This window comes from Myxine glutinosa, chromosome 7 (assembly GCF_964187855.1).
Source record: "Myxine glutinosa chromosome 7, kmMyxGlut1.1, whole genome shotgun sequence".
Taxonomy (NCBI): domain Eukaryota; kingdom Metazoa; phylum Chordata; class Myxini; order Myxiniformes; family Myxinidae; genus Myxine; species Myxine glutinosa.
In genome coordinates, this window is record NC_136267.1 from 184,263,440 (window position 1) to 184,285,180 (window position 21,741).

Here is a 21,741-nt window from a genome sequence, read left to right on the forward strand (position 1 = left end):
ACCCGGCACAAACGTACCAATTGTCATCTACAGACAAAAGCAGGTGCATATCGGGTCCAGTGTCGTTCTTTCAATTTCACCATTATGAAAATTAAAGATGGTGGCTGATCCTTTAGACGTATTTTAACCAATCCAAACTAGACTTTACAAACAAACCTTGCCAGAGATCCTTTGGAGTAAAGTACGTAAACATTGGTCTGGTGTATTCCTTTAACTTTTATTGGGGCCAAAGTGGGTGGATGAGAGAGAGGGGGGGGGGGGAAGGGGGGATTCTAGTTTTTATGTTAAAATAAAAAATATTATATTATTTTAATAAAACAAAAAAAAACACTGATTTTATTAATTTTCTGTTTCACTCAATGAAAATATAACATTTTAATTTGATGCTTCAGGAAACCTTTGGTGTGTTGAGCGTTTTTAATCAAATGCAAACCCTAAAAATTGTGTTAATTACTGAAAAGCTCATCATTTGCTCCTTTTGCTTCCTTCATCCCAATCTGACACTACCTGAAGCTTTAGGAAGTGAGGTCAAAGTGCAACCATCTTCCGTCGTAGCCCGTGCTGGCATCTCCTCCACGGGTATTCGTGACACGGTGTCCGGCCATGGACTGACCCGCTCAACCCTGGTATACCTGGCACTAGGACTGGGCCTCGGACTGCTGCTGCTTGTCACCTTGCTGTTGCTGTGCTTGGGCTTCTGGAAGAGTCGTAATATGCCAGGTTGGTCATTGCAGTTTGGGAAGAGTTAGTCTGGAATGTTGAGGTGTCACAGCAAGGCAAAGCAATGTGATGGATTAAAGATGGTCAGTGAACATTACTAACTTGTATATAATACATCTGTTCAGAAAAAAACACTTTGGGTGCTTCTCAATGTGTTATTCTGGTATTTTTCAGATAAACATGGTTCCCCTTCTACTCATACCTCCATACCTCTTCCTGGAACCAGTTGTATCCAGGGAAGTTTGGTTCCTGCTACAAACGCACAATGCCCTGGGGTCTCATTGGCACCCCAGGCTCCGCCCATTTGTGCCAAAAGGGAAGTTTCCAACTCGGAAACCCGACGCATGCTGGTAATATGGAGGGAACTGATGAGGTGCTTTCTTTGTGTCGATGTATCCTTTGTTGATAACGTTTCACACATTTTCTAAAAGAACAAACAACAATGAGCTCAGGTTTCAGAACTATTTAATTATTTCCATAACCTGTGCCTTGGTTCTCAACAATATAGGAAGTGCGAAAACATGAAGACCTCTTCTCTTGATGAGGTGCTACCTGTGCAGATACCAGGTCATGGTGGTGGGTGCCTGATAAAGTTTAGTGGAAGAATATTCATTCTACCTGGTGCTTATTTCGGCCTCCAAAGGCTGATTGAAGGCCCATTTGACCACAGTGACCCTGTACACTATTAGGCCTGAGGCACAGATCATGTTATCTTGCTTGGGTTGATGAACCAACAACTGATTACAATCGTTAAAAAGTATTTTTTCGTTTCATTCACAAATCGTTGTCAACACATTGTGCGCAATAACAGATCTATAAACTACCTTTTGAGCAATTTCTGAATGATATACTGCGCTGCACATCATGATCACGTGATATTTAGATCCTGTTAAAGCTTCAAGGAGATTGTACATTGATTTATCTTAACACACAACACACGGGATATTCAGGCATCACGTTTTGAAATGCTGTTCCTTCATTTTCATTGGGCTTGCTAATCACTAACCTCGCTGTCTGAGCCATTATGGACGAAACTTATCGGACAATGTTTTTATCAGTGTATTTTCGACAATATTAAATTCTCCATTATCTTGTATTGTCCCTCCTCAGGGTGATCGCTATTGTTGGAACTGTCGCAACAACAACAGGTGCTGCACCGTTTAACCTTCCACCTGCACATCACCTTTCTCTGCTTTTGTTATCTGTCCATATCGACCTCACTCTCTGCTTCTTCTTTATCTGTCCATGTCGAGCTCACTCTCTGCTTCTTCTTTATCTGTCCATGTCGAGCTCACTCTCTGCTTCTTCTTTATCTGTCCATGTCGACCTCACTCTCTGCTTCTTCTTTATCTGTCCATGTCGAGCTCACTCTCTGCTTCTTCTTTATCTGTCCATGTCGAGCTCACTCTCTGCTTTTTCTTTATCTGTCCATATCGAGCTCACTCTCTATCTTTTTCTTGATCTGTCCATATCGACCTCACTCTCTGCTTCTTCTTTATCTGTCCATGTCGAGCTCACTCTCTGCTTCTTCTTTATCTGTCCATGTCGACCTCACTCTCTGCTTCTTCTTTATCTGTCCATGTCGAGCTCACTCTCTGCTTCTTCTTTATCTGTCCATATCGAGCTCACTCTCTGCTTTTTCTTTATCTGTCCATATCGAGCTCACTCTCTATCTTTTTCTTATCTGTCCATGTCGACCTCACTCTCTGCTTCTTCTTTATCTGTCCATATCGACCTCACTCTCTGCTTTTTCTTTATCTGTCCATATCGACCTCACTCTCTGCTTCTTCTTTATCTGTCCTTATCGACATCACTCTCTGCTTCTTCTTTATCTGTCCATATCGACCTCACTCTCTGCTTCTTTATCTGTCCATATCGACCTCACTCTCTGCTTCTTCTTTATCTGTCCATATCGACCTCACTCTCTGCTTCTTTATCTGTCCATATCAACCTCTCTCTGCTTCTTCTTTATCTGTACATATCGACCTCACCCTCTGCTTCTTTATCTGTCCATATCAACCTCTCTCTGCTTCTTCTGTATCTGTCCATATCGACCTCACTCTCTACTTTTTCTTTATCTGTCCATATCGACCTCACTCTCTGCTTCTTCTTTATCTGTCCATATCGACCTCACTCTCTGCTTTTTCTTTATCTGTCCATATCGACCTCACTCTCTGCTTTTTCTTTATCTGTCCATATCGACCTCACTCTCTGCTTTTTCTTTATCTGTCCATATCGACCTCACTCTCTGCTTTTTCTTTATCTGTCCATGTCGACCTCACTCTCTGCTTTTTCTTTATCTGTCCATATCGACCTCACTCTCTGCTTTTTCTTTATCTGTCCATATCGACCGCACTCTCTGCTTTTTCTTTATCTGTCCATGTCGACCTCACTCTCTGCTTTTTCTTTATCTGTCCATATCGACCTCACTCTCTGCTTTTTCTTTATCTGTCCATATCGACCTCACTCTCTGCTTTTTCTTTATCTGTCCATATCGACCTCACTCTCTGCTTTTTCTTTATCTGTCCATGTCGACCTCACTCTCTATATTTTTCTTTATCTGTCTATATCGACCTCACTCTCTGCTTTTTCTTTATCTGTCCATGTCGACCTCACTCTCTACTTTTTCTTTATCTGTCCATATCAACGTCACTCTCTGCTTCTTCTTTATCTGTCCATAGCGACCTCACTCTCTGCTTCTTCTTTATCTGTCCATGTCGACCTCACTCTCTGCTTTTTCTTTATCTGTCCATGTCGACCTCACTCTCTACTTTTTCTTTATCTGTCCATGTCGACCTCACTCTCTACTTTTTCTTTATCTGTCCATGTCGACCTCACTCTCTGCTTTTTCTTTATCTGTTCCTGTCGAGCCCACTCTGCTTTTTCTTTATCTGTCCATGTCGAGCTCACTCTCTGCTTTTTCTTTATCTGTCCATATCGACCTCACTCTCTGCTTTTTCTTTATCTGTTCATGTCGAGCTCACTCTCTGCTTTTTCTTTATCTGTCCATATAGAGCTCACTCTCTGCTTTTTCTTTATCTGTCCATATCGACCTCACCCTCTGCTTCTTCTTTATCTGTCTATGTCGACCTCACTCTCTGCTTCTTCTTTATCTGTCCACGTCGACCTCATTCTCTATCTTTTTCTTTGTCTGTCTATGTCGACCTCACTCTCTGCTTCTTCTTTATCTGTCCATATCGAGCTCACTCTCTGCTTTTTCTTTATCTGTCCATATCGACGTCACTCTCTGCTTTTTCTTTATCTGTCCATATCGACCTCACTCTCTGCTTCTTCTTTATCTGTCTATGTCGACCTCACTCTCTGCTTCTTCTTTATCTGTCCATATCCACCTCACTCTCTGCTTTTTCTTTATCTGTCCATATCGACCTCACTCTCTGCTTCTTCTTTACCTGTCCACGTCGACCTCATTCTCTATCTTTTTCTTTATCTGTCCATATCGACCTCACTCTCTGCTTTTTCTTTATCTGTCCATATCGACCTCACTCTCTGCTTTTTCTTTATCTGTTCCTGTCGAGCTGACTCTCTGCTTTTTCTTTATCTGTCCATATCGAGCTCACTCTCTGCTTTTTCTTTGTCTGTCCATGTCGAGCTCACTCTCTGCTTTTTCTTTATCTGTCCATATCGACCTCACTCTCTGCTTTTTCTTTATCTGTTCCTGTCGAGCTCACTCTCTGCTTTTTCTTTATCTGTCCATGTCGAGCTCTGTCTCTGCTTTTTCTTTATCTGTCCATGTCGAGCTCACTCTCTGCTTTTTCTTTATCTGTCCATGTCGACCTCACTCTCTGCTTTTTCTTTATCTGTCCATATCGACCCCACTCTCTGCTTTTTCTTTATCTGTCCATGTCGACCTCACTCTCTGCTTTTTCTTTATCTGTCCATGTCGACCTCACTCTCTGCTTTTTCTTTATCTGTCCATATCGACCTCACTCTCTGCTTCTTCTTTATCTGTCCACGTCGACCTCATTCTCTACCTTTTTCTTTATCTGTCCATATCGACCTCACTCTCTGCTTTTTCTTTATCTGTCCATATCGACCTCACCCTCTGCTTTTTCTTTATCTGTCCATGTCGAGCTCACTCTCTGCTTCTTCTTTATCTGTCCATGTCGACCTCACTCTCTGCTTTTTCTTTATCTGTCCATGTCGACCTCACTCTCTGCTTTTTCTTTATCTGTCCATGTCGACCTCACTCTCTGCTTCTTCTTCTGTACCTGTCCATATCGATCTCACTCTCTGCTTCTTCTTTATCTGTCCATGTCGACCTCACTCTCTGCTTTTTCTTTATCTGTCCATATCGACCTCACTCTCTGCTTTTTCTTTATCTGTCCATGTCGACCTCACTCTCTGCTTTTTCTTTATCTGTCCATGTCGACCTCACTCTCTGCTTCTTCTTTATCTGTCCATGTCGACCTCACTCTCTGCTTCTTCTTTATCTGTCCATATCGACCTCACTCTCTGCTTTTTCTTTATCTGTCCATGTCGACCTCACTCTCTGCTTCTTCTTTATCTGTCCATATCGACCTCACTCTCTGCTTCTTCTTTATCTGTCCATGTCGACCTCACTCTCTGCTTTTTCTTCATCTGTCCATATCGACCTCACTCTCTGCTTTTTCTTTATCTGTCCATGTCGACCTCACTCTCTGCTTTTTCTTTATCTGTCCATGTCGACCTCACTCTCTGCTTCTTCTTTATCTGTCCATGTCGACCTCACTCTCTGCTTTTTCTTTATCTGTCCATGTCGACCTCACTCTCTGCTTTTTCTTTATCTGTCCATATCGAGCTCACTCTCTGCTTTTTCTTTATCTGTCCATATCGACCTCACTCTCTGCTTTTTCTTTATCTGTCCATGTCGACCTCACTCTCTGCTTTTTCTTTATCTGTCCATGTCGACCTCACTCTCTGCTTCTTCTTTATCTGTCCATGTCGACCTCACTCTCTGCCTCTTCTTTATCTGTCCATATCGACCTCACTCTCTGCTTTTTCTTTATCTGTCCATGTCGACCTCACTCTCTGCTTCTTCTTTATCTGTCCATATCGACCTCACTCTCTGCTTCTTCTTTATCTGTCCATGTCGACCTCACTCTCTGCTTTTTCTTTATCTGTCCATATCGACCTCACTCTCTGCTTTTTCTTTATCTGTCCATGTCGACCTCACTCTCTGCTTTTTCTTTATCTGTCCATGTCGACCTCACTCTCTGCTTCTTCTTTATCTGTCCATGTCGACCTCACTCTCTGCTTCTTCTTTATCTGTCCATATCGACCTCACTCTCTGCTTTTTCTTTATCTGTCCATATCGACCTCACTCTCTGCTTTTTCTTTATCTGTCCATGTCGACCTCACTCTCTGCTTTTTCTTTATCTGTCCATGTCGACCTCACTCTCTGCTTCTTCTTTATCTGTCCATATCGACCTCACTCTCTGCTTCTTCTTTATCTGTCCATGTCGACCTCACTCTCTGCTTTTTATTTATCTGTCCATATCGACCTCACTCTCTGCTTTTTCTTTATCTGTCCATGTCGACCTCACTCTCTGCTTTTTCTTTATCTGTCCATGTCGACCTCACTCTCTGCTTATTCTTTATCTGTCCATGTCGACCTCACTCTCTGCTTCTTCTTTATCTGTCCATATCGACCTCACTCTCTGCTTCTTCTTTATCTGTCCATGTCGACCTCACTCTCTGCTTCTTCTTTATCTGTCCATATCGACCTCACTCTCTGCTTCTTCTTTATCTGTCCATGTCGACCTCACTCTCTGCTTCTTCTTTATCTGTCCATGTCGACCTCACTCTCTGCTTTTTCTTCATCTGTCCATATCGACCTCACTCTCTGCTTTTTCTTTATCTGTCCATGTCGACCTCACTCTCTGCTTCTTCTTTATCTGTCCATGTCGACCTCACTCTCTGCTTCTTCTTTATCTGTCCATATCGACCTCACTCTCTGCTTTTTCTTTATCTGTCCATGTCGACCTCACTCTCTGCTTCTTCTTTATCTGTCCATATCGACCTCACTCTCTGCTTCTTCTTTATCTGTCCATGTCGACCTCACTCTCTGCTTTTTCTTTATCTGTCCATATCGACCTCACTCTCTGCTTTTTCTTTATCTGTCCATGTCGACCTCACTCTCTGCTTTTTCTTTATCTGTCCATGTCGACCTCACTCTCTGCTTCTTCTTTATCTGTCCATGTCGACCTCACTCTCTGCTTCTTCTTTATCTGTCCATATCAACCTCACTCTCTGCTTTTTCTTTATCTGTCCATGTCGACCTCACACTCTGCTTCTTCTTTATCTGTCCATGTCGACCTCACACTCTGCTTCTTCTTTGTCTGTCCATGTCGACCTCACTCTCTGCTTCTTCTTTATCTGTCCATGTCGACCTCACTCTCTGCTTCTTTTTATCTGTCCATATCGACCTCACTCTCTGCTTTTTCTTTATCTGTCCATATCGACCTCACTCTCTGCTTTTTCTTTATCTGTCCATGTCGACCTCACTCTCTGCTTTTTCTTTATCTGTCCATATCGACCTCACTCTCTGCTTTTTCTTTATCTGTCCATATCGACCTCACTCTCTGCTTTTTCTTTATCTGTCCATATCGACCTCACTCTCTGCTTTTTCTTATCTGTCCATATCGACCTCACTCTCTGCTTTTTCTTATCTGTCCATATCGAGCTCACTCTCTGCTTTTTCTTTATCTGTCCATATCGAGCTCACTCTCTATCTTTTTCTTTATCTGTCCATGTCGACCTCACTCACTCTCTGCTTTTTCTTTATCTGTCCATATCGACCTCACTCTCTGCTTTTTCTTTATCTGTCCATGTCGACCTCACTCTCTATCTTTTTCTTTATCTGTCCATGTCGACCTCACTCTCTATCTTTTTCTTTATCTGTCTATATCGACCTCACTCTCTGCTTTTTCTTTATCTGTCCATGTCGACCTCACTCTCTGCTTTTTCTTTATCTGTCCATATCGACCTCACTCTCTGCTTTTTCTTTATCTGTCCATATCGACCTCACTCTCTGCTTTTTCTTTATCTGTCCATATCGACCTCACTCTCTGCTTTTTCTTATCTGTCCATGTCGACCTCACTCTCTGCTTTTTCTTATCTGTCCATATCGACCTCACTCTCTGCTTTTTCTTTATCTGTCCATATCGAGCTCACTCTCTGCTTTTTCTTTATCTGTCCATATCGAGCTCACTCTCTATCTTTTTCTTTATCTGTCCATGTCGACCTCACTCACTCTCTGCTTTTTCTTATCTGTCCATGTCGACCTCACTCTCTATCTTTTTCTTTATCTGTCCATGTCGACCTCACTCTCTGCTTTTTCTTATCTGTCCAGATCGACCTCACTCTCTGCTTTTTCTTTATCTGTCCATATCGAGCTCACTCTCTGCTTTTTTTTTATCTGTCCATATCGAGCTCACTCTCTGCTTTTTCTTTATCTGTCCATATCGACCTCACTCTCTGCTTCTTCTTTATCTGTCCATATCGACCTCACTCTCTGCTTCTTCTTTATCTGTCCATGTCAAGCTCACTCTCTGCTTTTTCTTTATCTGTCCATATCGACCTCACTCTCTGCTTCTTCTTTATCTGTCCTTATCGACCTCACTCTCTGCTTTTTCTTTATCTGTCCATATCGACCTCACTCTCTGCTTCTTCTTTATCTGTCCTTATCGACATCACTCTCTGCTTCTTCTTTATCTGTCCATATCGACCTCACTCCCTGCTTCCTTATCTGTCCATATCGACCTCACTCTCTGCTTCTTCTTTATCTGTCCATATCGACCTCACTCTCTGCTTCTGCTTTATCTGTCCATATCGACCTCACTCGCTGCTTTTTCTTTATCTGTCCATATCGACCTCACTCTCTGCTTCTTCTTTATCTGTCCTTTTCGACCTCACTCTCTGCTTCTTCTTTATCTGTCCATATCGACCTCACTCTCTGCTTCTTTATCTGTCCATATCAACCTCTCTCTGCTTCTTCTTTATCTGTACATATCGACCTCACTCTCTGCTTCTTTATCTGTCCATATCAACCTCTCTCTGCTTCTTCTTTATCTGTCCATATCGACCTCACTCTCTGCTTTTTCGTTATCTGTCTATGTCGAGCTCACTCTCTGCTTTTTCTTTGTCTGTCCATGTCGAGCTCACTCTCTGCTTTTTCTTTATCTGTCTATGTCGACCTCACTCTCTGCTTCTTCATTATCTGTCCACATCGACCTCATTCTCCATCTTTTTCTTTATCTGTCCATATTGACCTCACTCTCTGCTTTTTATTTATCTGTCCATATCGACCTCACTCTCTATCTTTTTCTTTATCTGTCCATATCGACCTCACTCTCTGCTTTTTCTTTATCTGTTCATGTCGAGCTCACTCTCTGCTTTTTCTTTATCTGTCCATGTCGAGCTCACTCTCTGCTTTTTCTTTATCTGTCCATGTCGAGCTCACTCTCTGCTTTTTCTTTATCTGTCCATATCGATCTCACTCTCTGCTTTTTCTTTATCTGTTCCTGTCGAGCTCACTCTCTGCTTCTTCTTTATCTGTCCATGTCGACCTCACTCTCTGCTTTTTCTTTATCTGTCCATGTCGACCTCACTCTCTACTTTTTCTTTATCTGTCCATGTCGACCTCACTCTCTACTTTTTCTTTATCTGTCCATATCGACCTCACTCTCTGCTTTTTCTTTATCTGTCCATATCGACCTCACTCTCTGCTTTTTCTTTATCTGTCCATATCGACCTCACTCTCTGCTTTTTCTTTATCTGTCCATGTCGACCTCACTCTCTACTTCTTTATCTGTCCATATCGATGTCACTCTCTGCTTTTTCTTTATCTGTCCATATCGACCTCACTCTCTGCTTTTTCTTTATCTGTCCATGTCGACCTCACTCTCTGCTTTTTATTTATCTGTCCATATCGACCTCACTCTCTGCTTTTTCTTTATCTGTTCATGTCGAGCTCACTCTCTGCTTTTTCTTTTTCTGTCCATGTCGAGCTCACTCTCTGCTTTTTCTTTATCTGTCCATATCGACCTCACTCTCTGCTTTTTCTTTATCTGTCCATGTCGAGCTCACTCTCTGCTTTTTCTTTTTCTGTCCATATCGACCTCACTCTCTGCTTTTTCTTTATCTGTCCATGTCGAGCTCACTCTCTGCTTTTTCTTTGTCTGTCCATGTCGAGCTCACTCTCTGCTTTTTCTTTATCTGGCCATATCGACCTCACTCTCTGCTTTTTCTTTATCTGTCCATGTCGAGCTCACTCTCTGCTTTTTCTTTGTCTGTCTATGTCGAGCTCACTCACTGCTTTTTCTTTATCTGTCTATATCGACCTCACTCTCTGCTTCTTCTTTATCTGTCTATGTCGACCTCACTCTCTGCTTCTTCTTTATCTGTCCATGTCGACCTCATTCTCTATCTTTTTCTTTATCTGTCTATGTCGACCTCACTCTCTGCTTCTTCTTTTTCTGTCCATATCGAGCTCACTCTCTGCTTTTTCTTTATCTGTCCATATCGACGTCACTCTCTGCTTTTTCTTTATCTGTCCATATCGACCTCACTCTCTGCTTCTTCTTTATCTGTCTATGTCGACCTCACTCTATGCTTCTTCTTTATCTGTCCATATCCACCTCACTCTCTGCTTTTTCTTTATCTGTCCATATCGACCTCACTCTCTGCTTCTTCTTTATCTGTCCACATCGACCTCATTCTCTATCTTTTTCTTTATCTGTCCATATCGACCTCACTCTCTGCTTTTTCTTTATCTGTCCATATCGACCTCACTCTCTGCTTTTTCTTTATCTGTCCATGTCGAGCTCACTCTCTGCTTTTTCTTTATCTGTCCATATCGACCTCTCTCTGCTTTTTCTTTATCTGTTCCTGTCGAGCTCACTCTCTGCTTTTTCTTTATCTGTCCATGTCGAGCTCACTCTCTGCTTTTTCTTTATCTGTCCATGTCGAGCTCACTCTCTGCTTTTTCTTTATCTGTCCATGTCGAGCTCACTCTCTGCTTTTTCTTTATCTGTCCATGTCGAGCTCACTCTCTGCTTCTTCTTTATCTGTCCATATCGACCTCACTCTCTGCTTTTTCTTTTTCTGTCCATATCGACCTCACTCTCTGCTTTTTCTTTATCTGTCCATGTCGGCCTCACTCTCTGCTTTTTCTTTATCTGTCCATGTCGACCTCACTCTCTACTTTTTCTTCATCTGTCCATGTTGACCTCACTCTATATCTCTTCTTTTCTGTCCATGTCGACCTCACTCTATATCTTTTCTTTATCTGTCCATGTCGACCTCACTCTCTACTTTTTCTTTATCTGTCCATGTCGAGCTCACTCTCTGCTTTTTCTTTATCTGTCCATGTCGAGCTCACTCTCTGCTTTTTCTTTATCTGTCCATGTCGAGCTCACTCTCTGCTTTTTCTTTATCTGTCCATATCGACCTCACTCTCTGCTTTTTCTTTATCTGTCCATATCGACCTCACTCTCTGCTTTTTCTTTATCTGTCCATGTCGACCTCACTCTCTGCTTTTTATTTATCTGTCCATATCGACCTCACTCTCTATCTTTTTCTTTATCTGTCCATATCGACCTCACTCTCTGCTTTTTCTTTATCTGTTCATGTCGAGCTCACTCTCTGCTTTTTCTTTATCTGTCCATGTCGAGCTCACTCTGCTTTTTCTTTATCTGTCCATGTCGAGCTCACTCTCTGCTTTTTCTTTATCTGTCCATATCGACCTCACTCTCTGCTTTTTCTTTATCTGTTCCTGTCGAGCTCACTCTCTGCTTTTTCTTTATCTGTCCATGTCGACCTCACTCTCTGCTTCTTTATCTGTCCATATAAACCTCTCTCTGCTTCTTCTTTATCTGTCCATATCGACCTCACTCTCTGCTTTTTCTTTATCTGTCCATGTCGACCTCAATCTCTACTTTTTCTTTGTCTGTCCATGTCGACCTCACTCTATATCTTTTCTTTTCTGTCCATGTCGACCTCACTCTCTGCTTCTTCTTTATCTGTCCTTATCGACCTCACTCTCTGCTTTTTCTTTATCTGTCCATATCGACCTCACTCTCTGCTTCTTCTTTATCTGTCCTTATCGACATCACTCTCTGCTTCTTCTTTATCTGTCCATATCGACCTCACTCTCTGCTTCCTTCTGTCCCTATCGACCTCACTCTCTGCTTCTTCTTTATCTGTCCATATCGACCTCACTCTCTGCTTCTTCTTTATCTGTCCATATCGACCTCACTCTCTGCTTTTTCTTTATCTGTCCATATCGACCTCACTCTCTGCTTCTTCTTTATCTGTCCTTTTCGACCTCACTCTCTGCTTCTTCTTTATCTGTCCATATCGACCTCACTCTCTGCTTCTTTATCTGTCCATATCAACCTCTCTCTGCTTCTTCTTTATCTGTACATATCGACCTCACTCTCTGCTTCTTCTTTATCTGTCCATATCGACCTCACTCTCTGCTTTTTCTTTATCTGTCCATATCGACCTCACTCTCTGCTTCTTCTTTATCTGTCCTTTTCGACCTCACTCTCTGCTTCTTCTTTATCTGTCCATATCGACCTCACTCTCTGCTTCTTTATCTGTCCATATCAACCTCTCTCTGCTTCTTCTTTATCTGTCCATATCGACCTCACTCTCTGCTTTTTCGTTATCTGTCTATGTCGAGCTCACTCTCTGCTTTTTCTTTGTCTGTCCATGTCGAGCTCACTCTCTGCTTTTTCTTTATCTGTCCATATCGACCGCACTCTCTGCTTCTTCTTTATCTGTCTATGTCGACCTCACTCTCTGCTTCTTCTTTATCTGTCCACGTCGACCTCATTCTCCATCTTTTTCTTTATCTGTCCATATCGACCTCACTCTCTATCTTTTTCTTTATCTGTCCATATCGACCTCACTCTCTGCTTTTTCTTTATCTGTTCATGTCGAGCTCACTCTCTGCTTTTTCTTTATCTGTCCATGTCGAGCTCACTCTCTGCTTTTTCTTTATCTGTCCATGTCAAGCTCACTCTCTGCTTTTTCTTTATCTGTCCATATCGACCTCACTCTCTGCTTTTTCTTTATCTGTTCCTGTCGAGCTCACTCTCTGCTTCTTCTTTATCTGTCCATGTCGACCTCACTCTCTGCTTTTTCTTTATCTGTCCATGTCGACCTCACTCTCTACTTTTTCTTTATCTGTCCATGTCGACCTCACTCTCTACTTTTTCTTTATCTGTCCATATCGACCTCACTCTCTGCTTTTTCTTTATCTGTCCATATCGACCTCACTCTCTGCTTTTTCTTTATCTGTCCATATCGACCTCACTCTCTGCTTTTTCTTTATCTGTTCATGTCGAGCTCACTCTCTGCTTTTTCTTTATCTGTCCATGTCGAGCTCACTCTCTGCTTTTTCTTTATCTGTCCATATCGACCTCACTCTCTGCTTTTTCTTTATCTGTTCCTGTCGAGCCCACTCTGCTTTTTCTTTATCTGTCCATGTCGAGCTCACTCTCTGCTTTTTCTTTTTCTGTCCATATCGACCTCACTCTCTGCTTTTTCTTTATCTGTCCATGTCGAGCTCACTCTCTGCTTTTTCTTTATTTGTCCATATCGACCTCACTCTCTGCTTTTTCTTTATCTGTTCCTGTCGAGCCCACTCTGCTTTTTCTTTATCTGTCCATGTCGAGCTCACTCTCTGCTTTTTCTTTATCTGTCCATATCGACCTCACTCTCTGCTTTTTCTTTATCTGTCCATGTCGAACTCACTCTCTGCTTTTTCTTTGTCTGTCTATGTCAAGCTCACTCTCTGCTTTTTCTTTATCTGTCCATATCGACCTCACTCTCTGCTTCTTCTTTATCTGTCTATGTCGACCTCACTCTCTGCTTCTTCTTTATCTGTCCACGTTGACCTCATTCTCTATCTTTTTCTTTATCTGTCTATGTCGACCTCACTCTCTGCTTCTTCTTTATCTGTCCATATCGAGCTCACTCTCTGCTTTTTCTTTATCTGTCCATATCGACGTCACTCTCTGCTTTTTCTTTATCTGTCCATATCGACCTCACTCTCTGCTTCTTCTTTATCTGTCTATGTCGACCTCACTCTCTGCTTCTTCTTTATCTGTCCATATCCACCTCACTCTCTGCTTTTTCTTTATCTGTCCATATCGACCTCACTGTCTGCTTCTTCTTTATCTGTCCATGTCGACCTCATTCTCTATCTTTTTCTTTATCTGTCCATATCGACCTCACTCTCTGCTTTTTCTTTATCTGTCCATATCGACCTCACTCTCTGCTTTTTCTTTATCTGTCCATGTCGAGCTCACTCTCTGCTTTTTCTTTATCTGTCCATGTCGAGCTCACTCTCTGCTTTTTCTTTATCTGTCCATGTCGAGCTCACTCTCTGCTTTTTCTTTATCTGTCCATGTTGAGCTCACTCTCTGCTTCTTCTTTATCTGTCCATATCGACCTCACTCTCTGCTTTTTCTTTTTCTGTCCATATCGACCTCACTCTCTGCTTTTTCTTTATCTGTCCATGTCGACCTCACTCTCTGCTTTTTCTTTATCTGTCCATGTCGAGCTCACTCTCTGCTTTTTCTTTATCTGTCCATATCGACCTCTCTCTGCTTTTTCTTTATCTGTTCCTGTCGAGCTCACTCTCTGCTTTTTCTTTATCTGTCCATGTCGAGCTCACTCTCTGCTTTTTCTTTATCTGTCCATGTCGAACTCACTCTCTGCTTTTTCTTTATCTGTCCATGTCGAGCTCACTCTCTGCTTCTTCTTTATCTGTCCATATCGACCTCACTCTCTGCTTTTTCTTTTTCTGTCCATATCGACCTCACTCTCTGCTTTTTCTTTATCTGTCCATGTCGACCTCACTCTCTGCTTTTTCTTTATCTGTCCATGTCGACCTCACTCTCTACTTTTTCTTCATCTGTCCATGTTGACCTCACTCTATATCTTTTCTTTTCTGTCCATGTCGACCTCACTATATATCTTTTCTTTATCTGTCGATGTCGACCTCACGCTCTACTTTTTCTTTATCTGTCCATGTCGAGCTCACTCTCTGCTTTTTCTTTATCTGTCCATGTCGAGCTCACTCTCTGCTTTTTCTTTATCTGTCCATGTCGAGCTCACTCTCTGCTTTTTCTTTATCTGTCCATATCGACCTCACTCTCTGCTTTTTCTTTATCTGTCCATATCGACCTCACTCTCTCCTTTTTCTTTATCTGTCCATGTCGACCTCACTCTCTGCTTTTTATTTATCTGTCCATATCGACCTCACTCTCTATCTTTTTCTTTATCTGTCCATATCGACCTCACTCTCTGCTTTTTCTTTATCTGTTCATGTCGAGCTCACTCTCTGCTTTTTCTTTATCTGTCCATGTCGAGCTCACTCTCTGCTTTTTCTTTATCTGTCCATGTCGAGCTCACTCTCTGCTTTTTATTTATCTGTCCATATCGACCTCACTCTCTGCTTTTTCTTTATCTGTTCCTGTCGAGCTCACTCTCTGCTTTTTCTTTATCTGTCCATGTCGAGCTCACTCTGCTTTTTCTTTGTCTGTCCATGTCGAGCTCACTCTCTGCTTTTTCTTTATCTGTTCCTGTCGAGCTCACTCTCTGCTTTTTCTTTATCTGTCCATGTCGACCTCACTCTCTGCTTCTTTATCTGTCCATATAAACCTCTCTCTGCTTCTTCTTTATCTGTCCATATCGACCTCACTCTCTGCTTTTTCTTTATCTGTCCATGTCGACCTCAATCTCTACTTTTTCTTTGTCTGTCCATATCGACCTCACATTCTGCTTCTTCTTTATCTGTCCATATCAACCTCACTCTCTGCTTCTTCTTTATCTGTCCATATCGACCTCACTCTCTGCTTTTTCTTTGTCTGTCCATGTCGACCTCACTCTCTACTTTTTCTTTATCTGTCCATGTCGACCTCACTCTCTACTTTTTCTTTATCTGTCCATATCGACGTCACTCCCTGCTTTTTCTTTTTCTGTCCATATCGACGTCACTCTCTGCTTTTTATTTATCTGTACATGTCGACCTCACTCTCTACTTTTTCTTTATCTGTCCATGTCGACCTCACTCTCTACTTTTTCTTTATCTGTCCATATCGACGTCACTCCCTGCTTTTTCTTCATCTGTCCATGTCGACCTCACTCTCTACTTTTTCTTTTTCTGTCCATGTCGACCTCACTCTCTGCTTTTTCTTTATCTGTCCATGTTGACCTCAATCTCTACTTTTTCTTTGTCTGTCCATATCGACCTCACATTCTGCTTCTTCTTTATCTGTCCATATCAACCTCACTCTCTGCTTCTTCTTTATCTGTCCATATCGACGTCACTCCCTGCTTTTTCTTCATCTGTCCATGTCGACCTCACTCTCTACTTTTTCTTTTTCTGTCCATGTCGACCTCACTCTCTACTTTTTCTTCATCTGTCCATGTTGACCTCACTCTATATCTTTTCTTTTCTGTCCATGTCGACCTCACTATATATCTTTTCTTTATCTGTCGATGTCGACCTCACGCTCTACTTTTTCTTTATCTGTCCATGTCGAGCTCACTCTCTGCTTTTTCTTTATCTGTCCATGTCGAGCTCACTCTCTGCTTTTTCTTTATCTGTCCATGTCGAGCTCACTCTCTGCTTTTTCTTTATCTGTCCATATCGACCTCACTCTCTGCTTTTTCTTTATCTGTCCATATCGACCTCACTCTCTCCTTTTTCTTTATCTGTCCATGTCGACCTCACTCTCTGCTTTTTATTTATCTGTCCATATCGACCTCACTCTCTATCTTTTTCTTTATCTGTCCATATCGACCTCACTCTCTGCTTTTTCTTTATCTGTTCATGTCGAGCTCACTCTCTGCTTTTTCTTTATCTGTCCATGTCGAGCTCACTCTCTGCTTTTTCTTTATCTGTCCATGTCGAGCTCACTCTCTGCTTTTTATTTATCTGTCCATATCGACCTCACTCTCTGCTTTTTCTTTATCTGTTCCTGTCGAGCTCACTCTCTGCTTTTTCTTTATCTGTCCATGTCGAGCTCACTCTGCTTTTTCTTTGTCTGTCCATGTCGAGCTCACTCTCTGCTTTTTCTTTATCTGTTCCTGTCGAGCTCACTCTCTGCTTTTTCTTTATCTGTCCATGTCGACCTCACTCTCTGCTTCTTCTTTATCTGTCCATATCGACCTCACTCTCTGCTTTTTCTTTGTCTGTCCATGTCGACCTCACTCTCTACTTTTTCTTTATCTGTCCATGTCGACCTCACTCTCTACTTTTTCTTTATCTGTCCATATCGACGTCACTCCCTGCTTTTTCTTTTTCTGTCCATATCGACGTCACTCTCTGCTTTTTATTTATCTGTACATGTCGACCTCACTCTCTACTTTTTCTTTATCTGTCCATGTCGACCTCACTCTCTACTTTTTCTTTATCTGTCCATATCGACGTCACTCCCTGCTTTTTCTTCATCTGTCCATGTCGACCTCACTCTCTACTTTTTCTTTTTCTGTCCATGTCGACCTCACTCTCTGCTTTTTCTTTATCTGTCCATGTTGACCTCAATCTCTACTTTTTCTTTGTCTGTCCATATCGACCTCACATTCTGCTTCTTCTTTATCTGTCCATATCAACCTCACTCTCTGCTTCTTCTTTATCTGTCCATATCGACGTCACTCCCTGCTTTTTCTTCATCTGTCCATGTCGACCTCACTCTCTACTTTTTCTTTTTCTGTCCATGTCGACCTCACTCTCTGCTTTTTCTTTATCTGTCCATGTTGACCTCAATCTCTACTTTTTCTTTGTCTGTCCATATCGACCTCACATTCTGCTTCTTCTTTATCTGTCCATATCAACCTCACTCTCTGCTTCTTCTTTATCTGTCCATATCGACCTCACTCTCTGCTTTTTCTTCATCTGTCCATGTCGACCTCACTCTCTACTTTTTCTTTTTCTGTCCATGTCGACCTCACTCTCTGCTTTTTCTTTATCTGTCCATGTCGACCTCAATCTCTACTTTTTCTTTGTCTGTCCATATCGACCTCACATTCTGCTTCTTCTTTATCTGTCCATATCAACCTCACTCTCTGCTTCTTCTTTATCTGTCCATATCGACCTCACTCTCTGCTTTTTCTTTGTCTGTCCATGTCGACCTCACTCTCTACTTTTTCTTTATCTGTCCATGTCGACCTCACTCTCTACTTTTTCTTTATCTGTCCATATCGACGTCACTCCCTGCTTTTTCTTTTTCTGTCCATATCGACGTCACTCTCTGCTTTTTATTTATCTGTACATGTCGACCTCACTCTCTACTTTTTCTTTATCTGTCCATGTCGACCTCACTCTCTACTTTTTCTTTATCTGTCCATATCGACGTCACTCCCTGCTTTTTCTTCATCTGTCCATGTCGACCTCACTCTCTACTTTTTCTTTTTCTGTCCATGTCGACCTCACTCTCTGCTTTTTCTTTATCTGTCCATGTTGACCTCAATCTCGACTTTATGCCTTTATTACCACAGCCATTTTTATTTTAATCACCTACTTTTCCCATGACCATCTCTTGTTGCAGTTGATTTCTCTGGGATCTTCTTGTGTGGTCGTGTCTTGATCTTTAACCCTCCTTCATACACAGTTAATGTTGCCTTAAACATTTGTACATTTTGTTGATGTTGTGATTGCATCACAGGTTTGTTACCTGTGCTTATGAAATTGCATAAAAACGATTTTGGTTTTAAATTGGATTATGCAACTTTGTCCAGGTGTTGTGGTGATGTTAAAGGACCTTCAATGAACATGAATGTGGACAATCTTAATGCAGGTATGATTGTCTCTTTTAAGCCTTTTCGATACTGTTGAGCTCCTGACTCACTCTCCCCATCCCACAGTACGGGACCTTTAAAATGATATACAGTCACGTGAAAAAGTAAGTACACCCCATGTAAAGTTTTAACTTTTTCAACATATTTCAACATACAGCTATTTGATCTTCATTTCAACAATATTGATAGATAAAGGTGATATAATATAACAAATATCATGAAACATTTACATTTTGTGGTCCATTGTATAATTTAAATAAACATAAATGCAAATTTCGCATGTGGAAAAAGTAAGTACACCCCGACATTTATCACAACTTCAAATACCTAAAATTAGACTCATGTGCACCAGCTCAGGTGCAAATGATTAGAACATCGTCAGAGACGATCTTGGAGGAACCTGTCTTATTTAAACCTCAGACATTTAGGTTGGTTTGCTCTTTGTTGTTGAAGTGTGTGGTGTCATCATGCCTAGATCAAAAGAGCTCTCTGAGGCATTCAGAAAGAAGGTTATAGATGCCTACGAGTCTGGGAAGGGATTTAAAAAGATCTCCAAACAATTTGAAATCAATCATTCGACTGTCCAGAAGATCATCTACAAGTGGAGAAGATTCCAAACAACTGCGAACTTGTTCAGGCCAGGCCGCCCCTGCAAGTTCAGCCCGAGAGCAGACCGGAAGATGCTGAAAGAAGTCTCTAAGAACCCCAGAATATCATCATGAGACCTACTGGTAGCTCTTGCCAATGTTGATGTCAAAGTGCACGAGTCTACCATTATAAAGAGGCTGCACAAATTTGATCTCCATGGGAGGTGTGCCAGGATGAAACCTTTGCTGTCCAGAAAGAACATCAGGGCAAGACTAAAGTTTGCCAATGAACACCCAGGCAAAGACCAGCACTTCTGGAACAATGTGCTCTGGACAGATGAGTCAAAGGTGGAGCTATTTGGCCACAGTACCAGAAGACATGTTTGGCGAAAACCAAAGACAGCATTTGACCACAAGAACCTGATACCAACTGTAGAGCATGGTGGTGGAAATATTATGGTTTGGGGCAGCTTTGCTGCATCAGGGCTTGGGCAGCTCACCATCATAGAATCCACTATGAATTCTTCATTGTACCAGAAGGTGCTTGAGGATAATGTGAGGCCATCTGTCGGAAAGTTGAAGCTCAACCGAAGGTATACTTTGCAACATGACAATGACCCTAAACATACAGGTAAATCCACCAAGGAATGGCTGAAAATAAAGAAATGGAGGGTTCTGGAATGGCCAAGTTAAAGCCCGGGTCTAAATCCCATCGAGATGTTGTGGGGGGATTTGAAACGAGCTGTGCATGCAAGAAACCCCTCAAACATCGCACAGCTGAATGAATTCTGCATGGAGGAGTGGGCAAAAATTTCTCCCAGTCGATATCAGAGACTGGTAGACAGTTATAAGAAACACCTACTTGAGGTTGTTTCTGCCAAAGGGGGCAATACCACCTATTGGAGCCAAGGGTGTACTTACTTTTTCCACATGCGAAATTTGCATTTATGTTTATTTAAATTATACAATGGACTTCAAAATGTAAATGTTTCATGATATTTGTTGTATTATATCACCTTTATCCATCAATATTGTTGAAATGAAGATCAAATAGCTGTATGTTGAAATATGTTGAAAAAGTCAAAACTTTACATGGGGTGTACTTACTTTTTCACGTGACTGTATGAATGGTAAATGAGGCCTTTTACGCATATGCTGTCTCTATACTTTTTCGGTTCTGCTAGACGGGCACCTTTAACCCGCCATTACTAGCACAAAATCTGTGATTCAAATCGTCTTTTAAAGACAATGTTCAGCATTTAGACGAAAGAGTTACTATTTCAAGATGGTTAACCATAATCGTTGTGGTCCTGAATATCGGACTCAAATAAATGTATGAACACAATTTATAGCTGTGCATGAGGTGAGTTGGGTTCATACCATTTCCTGTTTTTACAAATAGCTAGCAGCGGCCCTGGTTCACACACACACACACACACACACACACACGGACGCACGTGGACACGGACGGACACACACACACACACACACACAGACGGACACACACACACACATGGACGGACACACACACACACACACGCACACGCACACGCACACACGCGCACGCGTGCGCACACGGACTGACACATACACGGACGGATGGACGGACACACAGAGACACACACACACACACACGCACACACGGACGGACAGACACACACACATTGACGGACACTTTTCTTTTTACCAAAAGATGCAACAAAACCTGACTACAAAAGATGCAATTTCTCTTGCGGCCTTGTACCAAACTAAAATATAAACTTATAACAACACTTAGAGCCCATACAACTCACACCCACCAGCCACCCTCGCACTTTTCCCAAACATGATTAATTGTAAATTTAATCATTTTAAACTTTCTCGATGCATCGAAAAGCCCCAGATATGATCTTCCCATCTGTGTTAAGAAGCGCAAGCGTTTGGTTAGAACGAATCATCTTCTGCCTTTCTCGGGGTCTACATCGTCGGGAGTTATAGCAATACGGATGGTAGCATATCAACTCTTTGGACGAGTTGATCAGGAAGTTTCCCAACTGTTTTGTTGTGCAGGGCACACCCCTATCTCACAGGTATGCTCATAAGTATTTTCAGTTTCTTCAACAGTTTTTTTGTTGTTGTTGTTGTTGTTGTTGTTGTTGTTGTTTCATTCCACAATCCCAATCTGGGACGCATGAAAGATGTTCAGGCCACCCCCAATTGATTTGTTTCTCGGGGTATCTGCACACATACGCCAAGCAATCAGGGCAGAATATGTTATTTTTTTGAAGTCCTGCATTGGCCAGAGTGATGATTATACCAAACACACCTGGATGTAAATTGAGGGATGCTCTTGTCCTGCAGTGGAGTGAAATTGCCTCGTTTTATTCATTTGTTTGGTTCCGACTACATTCACTGGATACCCACCCATTTTTAGCTCACCTGGATTTTAGTGCGGTGAGCTCATGCGATCAGGCACCTTCCGCAGGTGAGTGAGTGAGTCCGCAAACACTTCAGTCATTATCACTTGAACCAAACACATTATTTTGATTGAATTTGGCGACAAGCTTCATATCTGATGCCTAAATAAGGTGTATTGACTGCATCAAAATCTATGCTCATTATGGGGGTATACGGGAGA

The 21,741-nt window shown here is 41.9% G+C and overlaps 1 protein-coding gene across 3 annotated transcripts in view; it reads left to right on the forward strand.

The window, feature by feature from the left end:
- Nucleotides 1-21,741, forward strand: part of LOC137431882 (cell adhesion molecule-related/down-regulated by oncogenes) — an 86,969-nt gene that overhangs the window by 63,780 nt on the left and 1,448 nt on the right. For all 3 annotated transcript variants that reach the window (XM_078782601.1, XM_078782599.1, XM_078782600.1), the window contains exons 10-13: nucleotides 514-720; nucleotides 895-1,070; nucleotides 1,831-1,868; nucleotides 18,478-18,536. In XM_078782601.1, the coding sequence (XP_078638727.1) occupies nucleotides 514-720; nucleotides 895-1,070; nucleotides 1,831-1,868; nucleotides 18,478-18,536 (480 nt within the window). The remainder of the gene's footprint in view (nucleotides 1-513; nucleotides 721-894; nucleotides 1,071-1,830; nucleotides 1,869-18,477; nucleotides 18,537-21,741) is intronic.